The 18,069-nt window shown below is 44.8% G+C and overlaps 1 protein-coding gene across 3 annotated transcripts in view; it reads left to right on the top strand.

Moving 5' to 3' along the window:
* Window positions 1-18,069, top strand: part of LOC144728005 (uncharacterized) — an 87,316-nt gene that overhangs the window by 8,815 nt on the left and 60,432 nt on the right. The window contains exons 3-12 of one of the 3 annotated variants that reach the window (XR_013587466.1): window positions 1,695-1,813; window positions 5,216-5,341; window positions 5,650-5,729; window positions 9,361-9,571; window positions 10,659-10,798; window positions 14,239-14,374; window positions 14,825-14,901; window positions 15,237-15,306; window positions 15,523-15,555; window positions 17,451-17,569. The exons of 1 other annotated variant lie outside the window; for it this stretch is intronic. Coding sequence is in view for 1 of the 2 variants with exons in the window: in XM_078607198.1 (XP_078463324.1) it covers window positions 1,695-1,813; window positions 5,216-5,341; window positions 5,650-5,729 (325 nt within the window). In the remaining variant the exon portion in view is untranslated. The remainder of the gene's footprint in view (window positions 1-1,694; window positions 1,814-5,215; window positions 5,342-5,649; window positions 5,730-9,360; window positions 9,572-10,658; window positions 10,799-14,238; window positions 14,375-14,824; window positions 14,902-15,236; window positions 15,307-15,522; window positions 15,556-17,450; window positions 17,570-18,069) is intronic. One more of the 3 variants, XM_078607198.1, reaches the window with a different exon arrangement.

Here is an 18,069-nt window from a genome sequence, read left to right as displayed (position 1 = left end):
CCCCCTCAGCCCCCAGGCTCTGGGGGGTCTTGGGTGTCAACCTCCGGTCACAGAGGGGCGGGGGTTTGACCTTCGGTCAACCCCTACGCAATTCGCTCTCTCTCGGCTGCCCCCTGTCGGCCCGTGAGCAAGGCGGCAGGTCAGCTACCTACAGCACCTTATTATGGCGCAACACATGCACAGGGCCAAGGTGTGCCCTCACTGGGGCTGTGAGGAGAGCTGGATGGTAATTGCAGCTATCGTATCTGTTCCCGACAATATCCGAATTGGCAACACCTGCGGATATCATGATTCCGTAAAATGTAACTCCTTATCCACAGTGATATCATGGGGAGGGCTACTGGCAAATCATCATCAATTCATTATCACTGATCCATCATCAATCTATAATAAACTAAACAATATAGATTGGTAGTCTCTTTCGACTGTTTCTGCTTACGCTCTTTACTACTGATAAATAGAACAATGTAACGCTCAGCTGCTAACATCTGAAACCAGTACCAGGTAACTCCTCTTTAACGCAGATACACACTCATAATAGGAGGAACTTCTCTCACAATAGGAATTTTCTCTGATTTGGGCTGCAGATACTAGGAGTGCACTAATAGGAGTTATCCAGGAACAAAAAAATGCTCGATTGTAACAGCCATAGCAGTGGATTCCCTTGCGTGGTGACCTTGGATTAATGACTCATTGTCATTGCTTCTTTTGCACAATATTGCTCAGTGCGCTGTGTCGCTTACACACTAACGACCAGACAGCACTGTTCACTTTGATAGCGGCTCACAGATTTTCAGAAGATGCATAGGCCTTGTAAAGGCTGGTAACGCTTGATATAGGCAAGGCCTAGCTGTTGTGTGTATTAGGCAGTACATTACACAGGGATGGAGAGGTGGAGCGGTGGTGCAGTGGTGAGCGCACTGCGCTATGAACCCTGCGACCCAGCCACGACTTACATCAGTGGCAGGTGATATCCAAACGGGTTGTGGGGCTTCCTCACACCACTGACCAGCGTGGAGAAGTATGGTCAAAGGTCTGTACATTGCTCTGTATGCCATTGTGTACATATTGCTATTCATTGCAATGGGCCATACATGTGAAATAGAGTCCACACAAGGCAATCTTCGGGTAAGGGCTTTGTTGAAAATCCCTCACTCAAAGCTGTTTTCTTGAAGCTCCGAGCACATGTCACACCACCTTTATATCCCCTCTCCCCGATCTTTCTGGAACTTTCCAGCAGGTTCCTCAAAACTTCTTCCTCCTTTCCACCAGCCCTTTCTCTTTTCCACCAAATCTCTCTCCTCCAGTCCTCAACCTATTTTCCCTGCTTTCTCCTGCCCGGCTGTATCCCAGGCTCATTTAATTAATTTATTACGTTTAGTGTTCATAGATGACCATTACACCATCCCAACGTCTCCTAACATGATCCTTACACATGTTGTTAGGTTATTCCATAATTATCGGTCATGCTTTTGTGGAATATGCACAGTATCACAATTTGCGCAATCACAAACGTGTACGAGTATCACCAATGTCTCTCGTGAACCGTGAATGAAGATCGCAACAGGCACTGTTTGATTTTATGTGTAGGATTGTTTTTAAGTAATTAAACAAATGAGTAGGTGTGTCTGTGGAAATTGTCTTGTTTGGGGTATAAACATGTGTGCGCATGTGTGTGCATGTGTGTCCTGCAGATATGACAACACCGCGGTTCCCCTCCTGTCTCGTCTCGTGGATCTCTCTGCAGACATGAATTTGACCGTTGAAGAGCTCATTGAGCTTTATCAGGTTTTTTATGAGGAAGGCGGTGCAGGTGGGTGCCTGAGTGTGGACAGCAACAGCAATCATTCTGTCCCATTAGTTTTATAATACCAGTATTTCACTTAAAACGAGACTACAACGGTGTTTAAAAAAAATGTGGGCGTGATACCGACCTCAAAAGTGATTTTTAGAAGCAGCTGCAATAAAACTCTCAAAGCCAGACTAATTGGGGAGAAAGGCTTTCTGGTTTTGTGGGATGTTCAGCCTACTGAAAATAATAAAAGGATTGAATACACGTGGATAAACACTCATAGGAGGAATTTCTATCACATTGAACTACATTTATAGATGGTAAACCCAGTGACACAATTAACACCAGTGGTGAGTGATATCAGAACCGGTCCTCTGCCTCCCTTCACCAACCTGCAGTGACCAGGGTATTGAAGTATGTACGATAAAACATTGACTAACATGGTGTGAAGAGGCCTGAAACAATTGGTTAAGAGTTTTCACTTTTGTAAAGTTTCATTACATTTATATATATATAATCTATACTATAGATATAAAATTGTCATTACCACTTAAAATATCTCATTTCACACATAAGAACAGTTTACGATCTCCATGAGACAGGTGGGACGCTGTGCTTCCCTTGTGTTGGGGCTGGAAGCATGCAATTTGTGTATTTGTTAAATAAATGAAAAATCAATGAGGAACACATGAGGGGAGAGAGATCACTAAAAGAGCGGGTCATCGAAGAGAAAGCATTTTCTGATTGCATACAACAGATAAGTACGTTACGTACATTCAGAATTGCTAGTGCACAAAAGCATTCCATCTCCTTCCACACGCAGTTTAATTAACGTGGGAACAGAGTTCTGGTATGAGCACTGTACAGTATTGTACAGTATTCGTATTTACTTATTTATTTTGCAATAGCCTTCCCGCTGAGTCGGAAGGCTGTTGAAAGCTTGGAGAGGTTTTACCTTAAGGCAATCAATACAATTCAGCAAAACATGCATGATTATATATTGCAGAAATTAATATGGTTGTACCATCAGCTTGGAATTTACCTTATTTTCACCCAAAAAAATTATATGGGCATGAATCATCCAATGAGTGTTAATATAGTATATAATTATAATAAAAATCAGATTATGCGTCAATAACTATATTCACTAATGTTTAAACAATAACAACAACTGGTAATGTTCACAATACTTGGTGTCATCGAGAGAGAGCTTATTAGACATGCCTGATATGTAAGTACAGTGTATGTAAACTTATAGTTAAATTAACATTCATTAGCTAGCCATGGTCAATCCACTGCTGGATGAAGGCCTTGCCAAGTCGTCACCCTCACGTGCCTATGATGTAACAATCCACCTAGCCCTACACACGAGATGATTCTATTCGGTGGAAATTGATGCATTTATCCAAGCGCTTACAGACCAGAGCCAAAAATATATAGAAAGTCATAAAAACCATGTACAATAATCGGACGGCAACTCTGAGATGACAGTACCAATATACTATTCATGTAAGACAACTCCGATAAGCGGCGCTTATCTGCGGCAGCTACAGGATCCATCAAAACGCCTGTTTTCTGCAATCCAATCCTTCCTATGAATTGCAAACTTCCCTTCAATGCGATATTTTCATGGATTAGAGTTGTGTTACAAATACACCCTACTATCTGTTGGTCAACCACATTTGTACACAAAGACAGAAAAAGAGACAAACAGATCATGGTTATCGCACTGCATCCAAACCTGGTCACCCGAGTTTAATTCTCGCTCACAGCCAACATTGGTGACGAATATCTTTACGGGTTCAGGACCTCCTCTGGGTCTACTCGGCCTCAAATGAGTACCTGTTAACATCAGCACTGGCGAGAGGAAGGCGGTCGGGCGTAGTATTGGCCACCCACCCCCTCGTAGGCCGTGACAACCTTAATAAGTGCTCATTAACAGCACTTATTTAAACAGTATATTAAAGCCAATACGAGGGATCTATGCATCTGTGGGTTCGAAAAGTTTTTCTCTGCGTGTTAATGGCTCGGCTGCTGTAGATGAAACCATCGCCACAGGGGGCGCCAGGGTGCACATGAACCCAGCTGCTCTCTTAGCATGCTGTGCCAAGTTACCGAGACGTGCACACATACAAAGGCAACGATCCCCCAGATAGCCTTTCACAGACTGAAGTGGCAAGTGCTGTGAGCGAACACCTATGAAGGTCGGCACAGCAAACGACGAGGTGGTTGGACAACATCACGCCCAGCCGCCTTTGTCTCCCCGATGTGTACACACCACACCACATACTCATTTAATGCTGAGTTGACATGGGGGAAACGAGGGCTGGTTTCAGATATTCGTCACCAATGTTTGCTGTGAACAAGAATCTAATTCTGTTCACTGGGATAATCGTAGCGTAGTGCGCTAACCACTGCGCCACCGCTCCCGAGAAGTCGCGTGTTTGAAGCACAACTGGTGTTCGCCATTACCCACTGCACTTCAAAGACTACCCCTGCCCCAGTTATCCATAAATTATTGTGAATAAGCGGGGAGGGGGTAGTATTTGTGGCAAAGCAGAGTCACAAGCTAAATGAGTAATATCCGTGAATATTGGCTGGCCCTTTTCCCGTCATGCACTGCGCATCGTTACTCCTATTGTCCGTGATTTTGCGGATACGAGAAGTCGCCTGGCAAATATATCTTCTTTAACTGTGGATAATAAGAGTACAATCACAAATAACCCTGTGGTTAAGAGGACACGCTTAAACCAACATTATTTACTGCGACATTGGGTGATGTATTCTGGAAATTCTATTAGAGCAATAGAGGCGTAAATATAAATGGAAACAACATTAATCATCTCAGATTTTCTGTTGACATTCATTGTATCATCCAATGGGAATGACCTAAAGGACATGTTAGAAGAAACTAATACAGAAGGCTGCAGCGTCGGGCTCAAGATACGAGCCAAACTAAAGTCACATACAATAAGTTTGCTATATAACTGAAGATAACTGTTGGAGGGACACAACTTTGGGATGGATTGATTTTGGAAAACTGCACTTCATAATGAAAAGCAACAGCAGTTTATTTAAAGAAAGTTTTTAATCAATGCAATTACATTACATGCTTTGACATGGATTATGAGTAATGTTGAACAATAAAATGTAATAATAAATAGAATGGAAATAAAGTGCTGACTTGTATGTACAAAACAATGAGAGCTGCCACCTGTCCAGAGTTTACCTGTTTAAACAAATGCTGCTGTAAAACATTGGCGCAGAAGGCCGCATTGTGGAGTGCAGTAAGGCTTAATGGACAGTTTTTTTTAATTGTTATATTGTCTGTACATCTGACATTTGATTTGTAAGGTGTTCAGTCTGAGACAAGGCAGTGAGTGTGTGTGCAACAAGGAGGCACCGCTATGTCGTTTTCCCCAGAGCTGCTCATGAAGATGCTGGAGTCCGTGTGCCCGAGCGGATCTGAGATCCGAGACGACAACGCCCGCATAGTGGAGTTCAGCACGAAAGTTCTGGCAGATTACACAGGATGTGTCCCTGATCTAGGTACGCCACTCACGTGAGGCCTTACAAGAGAAAAACTTGTTGTTCATCGAACAATTATGAGATTATATATTTTTCAACTGCATTTTAATCATCTAGGTGCTGAACTAGCATAGATATTGAAAACTTGATGAACTTGCCAATAGCGAGGTATAAAACACAAATGCAACCAATTGAAATAACCTTTTAAAAATATATTGGTTGTAATTCCTTCCAACTGGTTTTGGATAATAATCACATTCGTTTGTCTGTCAGTCACTAAATGCTGAGTTGGATGGAGTAGAGATTCTCTAACCCATACTCCCTTTCAGATCACAAGCTGTCGGAACTCGGAGCCATTAAGTTCATGGTGAATCTGCTGAGATCCCTTGTGGAGAAGAATCAGCTGATGGTGAGACGGACGCTTCCTGCACGAGGAGGGGTCGCACCACACGGCCACAGAGAAGCCGGCTTAACCAGATCACCAGATCAACTTGTTAGTAATGCAGAGAGAACTCTGAACATTTGAATGCAAATAGTGAATGCAGAAATGCATTGAGTTAAGATTAATCTGAAGCCCACTTGTTGCCAGCAGACCTCGACATTGGTATTTAACTCCTGAACATTTTTCCATACCCAAGAATAGGATCAAATGTTAATGTTACATTTAACATATAGCTGTAACTATAGCTTAATGTTGGATTATTTATCGTTACTTGACAATATGATACTTGTTTTCAATTATGTAAATTAAAATTAGTTAATTATTAAGGTATAGATACACTGTTTAAGCATGGGTGGATAGATTTTCCTTCCTTGGAGGAATATAACTTGAATTACCTTTGACACACCACACATTAACACTTCTGTTATTGTAAGGGGCCCTAGCAATGACAGGAGGGACTGAGCACACACAAATTATAAACACTGTTTCCAGGATGGAAATATTCCTTTCGTATACCAAATTATTGAGACTAAGATGCTTTCAGTGACGGAAAAATATTATTTCCAGGCCGTTTCATGTGCCTGACCTCATATGGCCGTGGGCACTACGATGCAAAGTCAGCGACCGTATCCGACCTATGGGCTGCAGGTTCCCATATCCCTGATCTAAGGCCTAGATACACTCTATGCCTTTCCAGTACATTCGGTAGATGCGATTCTATCACGGGCAATTAATTGCATGGCTGTCAACAAATGTGTGCACTATACCATCGATCATGCTGCGGTTTCACGCATTAGCTGGGCTCTAAGTCTTTCATTTGGCATGATTGCAATCCAAGGGTCAACCAATGAGTGGGTGAGTTCGTGACTACAGACTGCATATATTTGTTTTATCCAGTGTGTTTGGGTGCGTATGTGTAGTAGTGTAGCGGTTAGTGTGCTGCGCTATGAACCCGGTGACCTGGGTTTGTATCCAGCTCATGGCCAACACTAGTGACGATTATCTGAACTAGTCCTAGGCCTCCCCTAGGTCAACTCGGCCTCAAATGAGTACCTGGGGTGGTGTGTAATCATTGCAACGAGGGAAACAAAGGCGGATGCGCGTGGTGCTAGCCATCCATCCCCTCGTGTGCCATGCCGGCCTTCATAGGTGCTCGCTAACAGCACTTGCTCCAACAGTCTGTAAAGGCTATTTGGGGGATCTTTGTTTTTGCAAACATATGTGTGCATGTTTGTGTGTACGCCAGGTGTGTGTCCATGTGTAAGAGAGTACGTGCGTCAATGTTTGTGCATGTTGTATGTTGTTACCTGGTGGATGTGTGTGTATAGATGTGTGTGTTTGTTTTTTCAAAGTAACACAGTGGCGTAGTGGTTAGCGCACTGGACAGTGAGCATGGCCCACGGCTAACATCAGTGGTGAGTTAGATCTGAACTAATCTTGGGCCTCCCCTAGCTTGACTCAGATTTAAATGAGTACCTGGTGCAATGTGTAGGTATCAGCATTAGGGAAACATATGTTGCCATCCGTGTTACAGGCCACCCCATCCTTATGTATGTGTAATGAGACGACTTCTGAGAAACGGCTTGTAGACGGTTTCTTATTTGTCTCTTAATACTTCAACGACAGGGTCACAGAGTAACATAAGCGCTAACTGACTTATAGCTTAGCCACCCATACAGTGACATCGGCGACGTACAACTATATAGCTGGCTGACTATATAGTGATGACGGCGATGGAGACTGTATAGCTGGCTGGCTATGCAGCGACGACGACGAAGAGATGGCAGCGATGACAGCGACGACAGCCAGGACCCGAAACCCCCACGACAGCCTCTCCCTCATATTCGCCTAGCACGGTCATGCCCCGCCCTTGGCCACGCCCCTCTTCTAGAACTCTTTCGTGGATTCCAGGAGCTTCCAGTTTGATCTCCTCTTTGACCCCTGGCCCAGTTGTGCCCCCCTTGTGGCTGCTTGCATTGTGTCGTTCTGTACCACACCCATACCCGTAGTTAGCCCCCATGGCCACCAGATGGCATACTGTCACTACATATGTATCCATAATAGAGGTTTCTTGGGTTAGATTGCGTAAATATATAAATGTGTCGTTAAAACCCGCCACCACCCGACAGCCAACTAGTAAGGGTTGTCACGTAAACAGAACATGCCAATTCGTCACTAGTACAGCACACCGGTGTGTTGGAGAGCCAAGCCACAACATTTACAATACATATGTATGTTGTTGAACTTATTTTGCACCATACATAGCCAACCATGCTAATCATATGCTGTGCTGGCCTTCATAGTTGCCTGCAAACAGCACTTGCCGCAACAGTTTGTCGGAAGCTATATGGGGGATCTTTGACTTTGTGTGCACAGATTCGTGTCTGTGTGTATATGCTTCTCGTTTTTCCGACTTGCAGCCCCATTACCATGATCTGCTGTCCCTTTGCACTCGATTGAATTCCACTGTCGCTGAGTGTTTCAGTTAATTGTTTGCTCCGACACAATCTGATTGCATACTCTTTGGATCTTTTGGTAAAGTCATGTAGGTAAAAAATAATAGATCACGACGTTTCCATCGCAACACAAGCGACCGTCATCAGGTGAGACAATCACAGCAGGGAAACTGCTGAAGCAGGCGAGAGAGCTGCCGTGACAAGAGGTTATATAGGTAGGGTACGTGGGCGGGGCGAGAGAGGGGGGCGGGGCAGCAAGATCGGCAGCGGACGGGAGTGCTCGCCAGGAGGGAGAGAGAGTGGGGGGTTGGGGGTGGGGTAGAGCAAGGCCCCCTGGCGAGCTCTCCCTCCGCCGCCAGACTTGCTCTGCACCACCCCCAACCCCCTCTCTCTCCCCCCTGGCGAGCTCTCCGGCAGCCACCGATCTTGCTGCCCCGCCCCCCTCTCTCTCCCATCTCTCGCCCCGCCCACGTACCCTACCTATATAGCCTCTTGTCACGGCAGCTCTCCCGCCTGCTTCAGCAGTTTCCCTGCTGTGATTGTCTCACATGTTGACGGTCACTTGTGTTGCGATCGAAACGTCGTGATCTATTATTTTCTACCTACGTGACTTTACCAAAATAACCAAAGAGTATGGATTCCTGCAGTCACGAAAGCTTCAAATTAAAATGTGATTCCATTGCATCGTGTATCTAGGTCTTAAATATCATCAGTCCTATATTTATTTCTATTTATTGTTGACTAGCTTTAGTACCCGGCTTCACCCGAGACTTGGATTCTTGTCTTGGATGAATTATTATTAAAGAGCTTTATTGTTAAAATAACATCCTGAGTATGATCATCTTTGACTACACAAGTTAGTCAGGTGCCGGATTAGGAAATAGACTACACATGTGTTCCGCTTCCAGATGTGAAGAGACTATTATTGACACAGCGACACTCCTCGTTTCCTCTGAAGTGGGGGGACCCCCATCAGATACAAGAAAATGTCCTCTTAGCCATGACTTGTCCACAATAATGCGATGGCCTCTTGATCTTAAATATTCAGGTCAGGCTATAAAATATCTACATGTAAATGTTTACTGCTGTAGACACTTGTTTGAAACTATATTAAAAAAAAAATCTGCATGTAATTGTTTTAGGAAAGACGGAGCATTGTCCCTGTGGCAGTCTCTGTTCTGCTCAACATAAGTGGACGTCCAGACCTCAAGTCGTGCTTCAGACAGGAGCAGGCTACGGCGGTGCTGGTGTCTGTGGCTAAAGCCCCCATCACGACAAGCAGAATATTCTGCATCGAGATGCTCGCTCGCATCGTCAGCGAGGAGGACACAGACCTGCTGAACAGCAACGCAGGTACCCATGTGGATGAGGACATGTTGTCTCCACTGTCTCTTCAGTGCCACTGCTCTGCAGACCAAGATAATTCCTCAGCAGGGGAAGCTAAACTGAGATGTTTGCTGTAAGTGGAGGTGGATGTTTTTACCTCGCAGTGCTCAGCTGTCACTTTGAACTTAAACAATCTTGTTGAACTTTGTTGATGCCTCTAGTGTTGTTTTCAGTCCCGAACTTGAAAATATTTCTTTCCATATATCAATAAATGTAAATAAAGGTACATAATGCCTTTCTAATATAATAAAATGTGATACTATCGTGTGTATTTCTTCCTGTTCCTGAGTGTTTTACTGTAGCGAACACTAATATATTTTTGTGTTCATATCTGAGTAACCTTTTACAGTTACATGAGCTGCTTATTCATTTTACAGTTCACGACTTTTGAACTAAATGCACTCGCACGATTATATCAGCAATACAGGTAACAATGTAAACATGGTGTGTGCATGTATAGTCGTGTAATATTACACGTGTGTAATAAACGACTGGACCACGATGTCTGGCTCAGTGTCCTTTATTCGGTTCGTACTGTATTCCCACACGGCTGTCTCTACTCTGTAGCTTCTCCACGGTGCTGACTCCGATGTCGGCCCGGTCCACAACAGCAGCCCCGCTGCTGTTACTCTCACACAGCCCCCCTTGGCTGTACTCGCTGCAACTCCTCTCTCCTTCGTCCTCTCTGCAGCTCTGACAGCCTCGTGCTGTCTCTCCCTCTTCTCTCCCGCCACACCTGGCAGCCACACCGCTGCCTCTAACACGCAGCCCTTCTGGCTGTCTTCTCCGCAGCTGCACACCACTCCGTAGCTTCCTCCTGTCTTCGGGGTTGGCTCCCGATGGCCGTCGGTGCCCCCCCCTCTTCTCACTCGCCCGCGTGGCCTCACTCTTTTCCGCTCACACCCCGACTGACTTCCCCTTCCGGTTTACCCGCTTAAGGACCCGAACCTTCCCCCCACGTCACATGGCTCCACCCCCCGTCACATGGCTCCACCCCCCGTGACGTCACATCCGGAAGGTCGCTTACGCCCGCATTACACGTGTACCATTACAGATGCAGTGAGCGGGTTGATTGACGCAGTGAATAAATCCACGTACAAGATGTGGACTCCAATAGAGGATGCCATCTACATAACAAGTACCCTCTACCAAACCCTGGCCGTCCTGAGCACCATCCCTGGCATCCGCTTGAAGGCAAGTGAACGATCAGCATCAGTTTACACTTTTCTCTACTAGTCAATCACGTCGGTATGAGAAATATTACCGTGAAATAGTCATACCTCGGTTCACAAAATCCTCTGGGAACGAAGTTGGCCATGGAGGGCCCCTTTGCTCCCCTGTTTTGGAAAAAATAAAAAAAAAATTCAGGAATGATGCAAATCGATTTTAAAGATAAAAGTTGTAAACGCTGCACGAATGGGGTTTGTTTACTATACATTATCAGCAGCTTCACAGGTCTCACTTTCTCGCCTGCCATTGCTCGAGCTCCTCGTGTTGGTAAAATGTTATCGTGTTTTTTGCAGTGATCAAGTGATTTTACTACCCCCGTTATGTCAGCCAACCGACCATCCAGTGATAGTGGCCTTACTGGGGAAGAAGTGCAGCGTAAATCCGTGTCTTTGTAAACGAAAATGCAGTTAAGGAGGGGTAGAGGCGGAAGAGATGAGTGAGGTGTGCGTCCGTCAGGGTTAGCGCAGTCCACCTTAAAGACCACTTTAAACCAAGCAGACAAAGTGAAGGCTGCTGTGCAGCAATGTTTTCCTATTGTTATCCCCCTTCTCTGAAGTCATGGAGCGCATTGCTATGCCTCCCATGTTATATTTACCTCTAATAAAAAAGTGACAGCATGGAACTCATCTACTTCGTTACCCGAAGTATAACTGCAGAATGTGCATTGCCATCAATTGACCTTTGAATGTGCCACACATTTACAACCCTAATGTGGTATTATAACTTTAATTGCTTACTCTTTAGAAATTGTTCAATGTTGAATTAAAAGCCTCGACTGACTATCACTCATTCACACGTAGAACAGTGTTTGTGGTTTAAACCAATTTCGCTGGAACAGAAATGGGTTCATCATGTCAATTTACAACCTAAATGTTTTATATATGATTATTTTGGTAGTAAAACAGAACCTTGCAATATTTTTTTGGCACAATCCATCAAGGCAGCTCATTAAACATTTCATAAATTAGAGAAAGGCCAAAATACACAACCTCCACTCTAACAAAGTGAGTTTATTGTAAATGACAAAAAACATTATTGGATGTCTGTCGTTACAAAGTTTCCCCGCGAAATAACGTGAGTGGGTATACCAAGTCCCCCATTAACTTTAACCGGGCTTTTTGGGGGGACCCTAAAATTGGGAAATAATAAATTTGGAAACACGTGGAAATTGCGCGGCCAAAGCTTAAACATGAACAACGTGCAGAGGTGCTCACATGCCACTCGCAGCATCTCCACTCTCTGTAGAAACATCACACGGCATGCAGTCCCAGTTGGTGGCTGTGTAGCGTCGGATCGCGTATGAAGAAGTTTGTAGCGCCGTAGATGGGCTCAAATTATCTGCAATGGCCGACAGTGCCCATCAGGGGCGGTACCGCGAGCCGGCGGGAAAACCCGTTGCGATTCCCAGCCCGGAGGAAGGGGGCTGCGGGGTGTCCTGGGATCCCACGCAGCCCCCACCCTCCTGGAACTCAAGGGGGCGTGGCCAGAGATTGACACACCGGGGAGGTGTATAAAAGGAGCATCTCAACACAGGTTGAGGCAGAGTTTCGAGGACTGAAGACCGAAGACTGAAGACCAGCTAGACTAGGATCCTGGGACCTCGAGCCTGACGTCCTTCTAAGGGCCGGGCCGAGCTGGACCAGGATCGGGACTCGCACTTTGGCTGGGTCGGGTCAGGATAGCCTCCCCTAGGACATGGATAGCCGGACGGCTGGGAGCCAGCAGGGGGCAGTGTTTAGGTCACAATTGCCCGGAGGCCGTACCTCCCTAGTTAGGGGGTGTAAGAGAGTTATTATAGCCAAAAATAAACATACCGTGTTGCCTCTACTTTAACGCCTCCGTCTTCATAAAATATACTACAGCTGTACAGACACGTTAGTTACACGAGCTCTGGGTGAGTTGGTGAGGAGAGGGGGTGACGTCACGAGACGCGGGGGTGGTGAGAGTGGTTAATGGCGTCACGCGACACGGGTGAGGTGGAGCAGAGGGAGTGATGGCACGAGAGAGATGCGGGAGTGGTGAGCACAAGGGGTTGATGACGTCATGCAGGATTTGGGTGAGGCGGGGCGAGGGGGTGAATAATTATAATTAATTTTCGGCTCATTTTTACGAAAAATATTTCCATATCAAATTATCTGGTAATCATCGGTCTACATTCCCCATTCTTTTACAGTGGAAGTCCCATGGGTTCCTGCTAATTACATACTGAACTAGCAAGAACCCACGGAACGTCCGTTGAAAAAGGAATGGCGAATATGTAAAGATTTATGAGTTAATAAACTCGAATATTGACTTTTCATATGTATATATGGTGAAAATAAATTACATTTATGCAATATTGTATCTAAATTAAAATACATGGTATTGCTAAAAATGTAAACAAGATCAAAACAAAACATCCAATTGTGTGCAGTAAATACTAAAAAAAGAGCACTAGGCAAACAGACACGAACAAGAATCTTCGAGTAGGATGCAACACAACGTTAAGAAACACACTGAGGCTGTACGCTCTACCCACTGCGACTGCAATTGAACTGAATGGACGCACGGCCTTTCTGTTTGTCAGAACGAACAGGACCAGACGTGTTAAAACTTGTTTATTTTTGGTTTTATGCAGTGGTCCCACGGCCAACACACAAGTGATTTTTCTCAGAAAGAACAGGACGTCATCACCCTTGTCCTCACCTTCCCAGCGTCTCTTGATGTCATAACACCTCTCCCCCAGCTCAGTGCCGCGTGATGTCATCACCCCTCTTTATCTCACCACCCTAGGTCTTGTGACATCATCACCCCCATTTGCTCCCTCCGTGTCTCGTGATGTTATCACCCCCTCTCACAACGTCCCCCCAAACTCGTGTAACGTCATTACTTCTGTCGTCACCTCCGTAGCGTCTCTTAAAGTCATCAACCCCTCTTCTCCACATCACCCCAATCCTGCGTTATGTAATCACTCCTCTCCTTCACATGACCCCAATTTAGCATGGCGTCATCACCGCTCTCGAACTCACCAATGAAGTGTGACGTCATCACCCTCTCCCCCATATTGTCCTTACTACTCTCGTGTTTCATGATGTCATGAAAGACCGCACTGTCGCGTGACGTCATAACCCGCCCTCTCTCCTCACCACTCCGGTGTCTCGTGACGTCACTCCCTCTCCTCCACCTCACCCCAATCTCTCGTGATGTCATCCGGTGCGTTACAGACAGAAACACACAAACAAGCGTATTATTAATATACTTTAAGCTCACAGGAAATTACAACCTATAAATGGATGTAACAGGGTTATGGTAAGGAAACAGATAGCACAGGGCACCCAATCCCTGAGAGTTAGCCCAGGATTTTGAGGACGCAGCGTAGGGCCGTGTGTCGAGTGCAGAGAAAACTCGCGAATCTCCCCATGTAGACCTACGAGGCGGGCGCCGTCCCCGTTGTGAGCCGCGTCGCTCGGAAATGCGAGGACGCGGCGGCCGAGAGCCACGCGACACGGATCCTGCAGCACGTGGCCCAGGACGGCGAGATCCTCAAGATCATCCGAGGAGGTCAGCAGATGCGGCCACGATTCACCGCACTCGCGCACATCCTCCGCGAGCAGCGTTCACGTTGGGCCAGGTTTAAAATCATCGTATCAGGCTCCTTCGTTATTGTCAGCTCCACAGTTTTTTCTCTATTTGCCACAATCATCATGCTGTGTGATTCAGCCTCTCTTAATCCCAGTCACTGAAACTGTGTTATATTTAAAAGCTGTCAAAACCAGGATTCTCACTCTGGCTCCATCAGTAAGGTGTGAGGTGGTCCGAGTGGTGATATTTCCTAATGCTGTGTGTTAACTCAGCCCATTTGTATGGATGAGAGTGAGCCATGAGTGGTACGTCCATTTACATTTGGTTTTACAATGAGTACAAGTCACTTGCCGTGTTTCCCTCCCCTCATTGATGTTTGTTATGGCGTCCGTGTGGTGTCTCCATGTCCGTGCATGTGATGTCCCGCAGGAGAGGATGACCCGAAGCCCAGGCCGCTCACGAGGCTCAAGAGAGCGGCCGTGTCGATGGTGCAAAGTGCAGGCCAGGTGAGGGAGCGTAAAACAGCACTGTGGATTCTCAAGACATCATGAGCTAGATATGGGGAGTTAAAGTAGAGCTCTCAATTCTCACGACATCATGGGCCAGGTGAGGGCAGTAAAAGCAACACCTAGGATGGTGAAGTAGCTGAGCACTGTGTTGCCAAGTAAGAGAAACCGAATCCAATCCTGAGGTGTGACCATTACTTTCCAACACAGACAAGGCCAAGTACACACCACAAGGCCAACAATCACATTGAGTAGGCGCCAGATCACAGTCGCTTATGCAGACAACTTTTTGCCAGTGATGTAGTCTAAATGAGCTGATTGATGTTTCACTGCAGTGCCTCAAAGGAGACGCTGAGAAAAATGAACTCAAGCTTCTTGCCAACAAGAATCTAAAGTTGTCTCCAGGTAAAACTAGACACAAAAATATATTAAAATGCTTTTTAAGTTTCCCGAGTTATTCTGCTTTAGTAATATACTTTAAAGCGATGTTATGGTAATTGCAGTATTGAGCTGGGTTAATCATTGAGTGGAACTTGTTTGATTTTTATGTTTTAAATTGTATTTTAATTGCCCTAAGAAATAACTGAAGTTTAATACGTGTTTATTTTCTTGAAATAACAGATGGGAAGAGATAACTCCTCAAGCTTGGAAATGGTAATAATTGCCTTCTGCCAAATATTGAGCAAAGCTTAGCTTGGTAAAAGTGTGAATTACACAGCGTTGTTAGTTAATAGCCCCGTTAAAAGACAAGTCAAAACACAAACGGACTTTTCACTTGATAGATAGGTACCGATGCTGTGTCCCAGTCTGTCTAAGCAGAGGTTATACATTTCATGAGTGAGTAAAACATAATTTTAAGTTACAGTTAGACGTGCTGTAGTGATGTCACTGCTCAATCTCGATCTTACATTGTATCACCTTACTGCAGTGTGCCAAAACGACACTTAAAAGGGATTCTTCTCCATGAAGTACGCGTATCAGCTTTTCCAAAAGCGCATCTCCTTGTCTGACTCTCCGTCTCATGTAGATTTTGGGGTATGTCTTGTAAAATATGGACATTGATTAAAACAAATGGAACAGCTAAATTGTGTGCGAAGAATGACACTGATAACACTGAAACAAAAAGAGGAACAGATGGATTAGAGAACATACACAAGTTTAAGAATTAAGTGGTCTAGAGCAGGGCATGCCATTATTTATTATAAGGGATGATGGCTGGTGGTCGAGATGAACTAAAGGGTGAAAGCCAAAGCTGGAAACATGCCCAGAGCATGTAGCCGAGGTACCTCTCTACAAGGCGTCTTTGGGTTGCAATACATCTCTAAGATCATGTTGAGTAACTTGATTTTTTATAAAAAAAGATATTACGCAATTACTGCCACTGCACTGTGAATTATCCATCGATTTTACTGGAGCCTGGTGATTATAACTTTCATTTGTTTTACCTTAAACTTTCCAAGTCTAAAATGCAATCTTCTTAGAGAATATAAACCTTATGGCAGAACCCCGGGGTACCATAGTGCCCCGGCTCTTGCATAATGTCCGTAATGCAGTAATTTTTGGTCTGTTGATGGTAGGCAATGCTAAAATTGCCTCATCTCGACGAGCTATACACGATGTACAAAGTTGAATTTTTCAATAACAGATTTTTTATTCTATTTGGCGTTTCAACATAGCAGAGTAGCACTGATTTCGGATTGATTGGTACCCCAGTCGCGGAGTTAAGTACACCCCTGGAAATACAATATTTAATTGCCTCGGCCATATTGTATTATTTGATACCCCGCCCGGGGTACCGCCATAAGGATCATATAAAGTATAATTTTTGACATGTTTGTTATTACTGTATAATAATAGGCATTTATAGAAGGATGTATTTTATGATCCATTTTGTTAATTTCCAACTGACAATTATTTATAAAAACTCTATTTAACAGAATAAAATTGTTAAAAGTGTGGGAGTTTTAACAAATAAAACTCTTGGTTGTGTTCATTATGAGCTGCTCGTTGTTTTAGGGGATTAAATGGATACCAAACAATTTTGTACATGTAAAGCCCTTTGTCAGTGCACTGCTAGATGAGGGCCTTGCCATGCCACACAGGCCATGGTGGTTGTTTGACCATACTTCACCACACTGGTCAGTGAATTAGTGTCCGTGTGGAGCATGGATGTGGGAGCCTAAAAGTACAATACACCAGTGGATTTTTCTGCACCGCCCTTGGCTCCCCATAACGCCCCCACAGCATTTCAGAAATGGTCTACTTGGTTACAGTTGCATACAAAATCGTCACAATATTTACAAAACAAGTGGTGATACAGGATGCATGTATGTGCGTTGAACTTCTTTCACACTGTACATAGCCAATCATGCTAATCGGAGGTGGAAGAACTAAACACAAAAGCAGTTCTAGAGAGAAATTAGTTTTCAATCTAGATTTAAAAGTGCATAGCACCAGTGGCCACAGAAGCGCATTTGAAAGCGCACGATGCAGTGACCGTCTTGTTCGATGGTTAGGATAATCTTTATATAGCTGCCCCCATCCCGTAGGTTGGAGCAGGCCCGACGTGCAGCTCTGGCTGAAAGTGAACGGCCTGGAGGAGTTTGGCGAGAAGTTCGCCAAGTTCGACGGGAAGCGGCTGCTACAGCTGCTGAACGTCGACCAGGAGGTGCGACTCCCGGCTCGGGGCGTCTCTCGTTCGCGTCGGGGGCGTCCGCCACGCGGCTGTGTGTTGTAGGGATGACCCACGCACCCCTGTGGGTCTAATCCACACTCTTCTCCAGCCTGCACTGGGCCACAGGCAGTCATGTAATCAGACTACACAAGGCTGGTTGATGACTATTGTTACTTTGGTTTCAGAGTATAATTAGATTAGGGCTACTTTGCTTATATGAACTGATTACTTTCACTTAAACAAAACTAATCAGAAATGAGTAATTGAATTGAAAACGGCAGCCATTTAATATATCACGGAACATTTGTCATATATTGGTATTATGTACATAATATACATGCATTTGAATAGTAGTTTAAAAAGCATTGCTATTGTAATACCAAGTATGGTATTCCTGTACTTTGCATCACTTCGAATACTTTAAAGTAATCATTAATCAGACAGCTTGCCAAAATAATCTTCCCAACACTGTTCATATGCTGCTCTAGCAGACT

Source organism: Lampetra planeri, chromosome 27 (assembly GCF_965212315.1).
Source record: "Lampetra planeri chromosome 27, kcLamPlan1.2.h2, whole genome shotgun sequence".
Lineage (NCBI taxonomy): Eukaryota > Metazoa > Chordata > Hyperoartia > Petromyzontiformes > Petromyzontidae > Lampetra > Lampetra planeri.
Note: the sequence above shows the minus strand (reverse complement) of the source record. Positions and strands in the feature narration are given on the sequence as shown.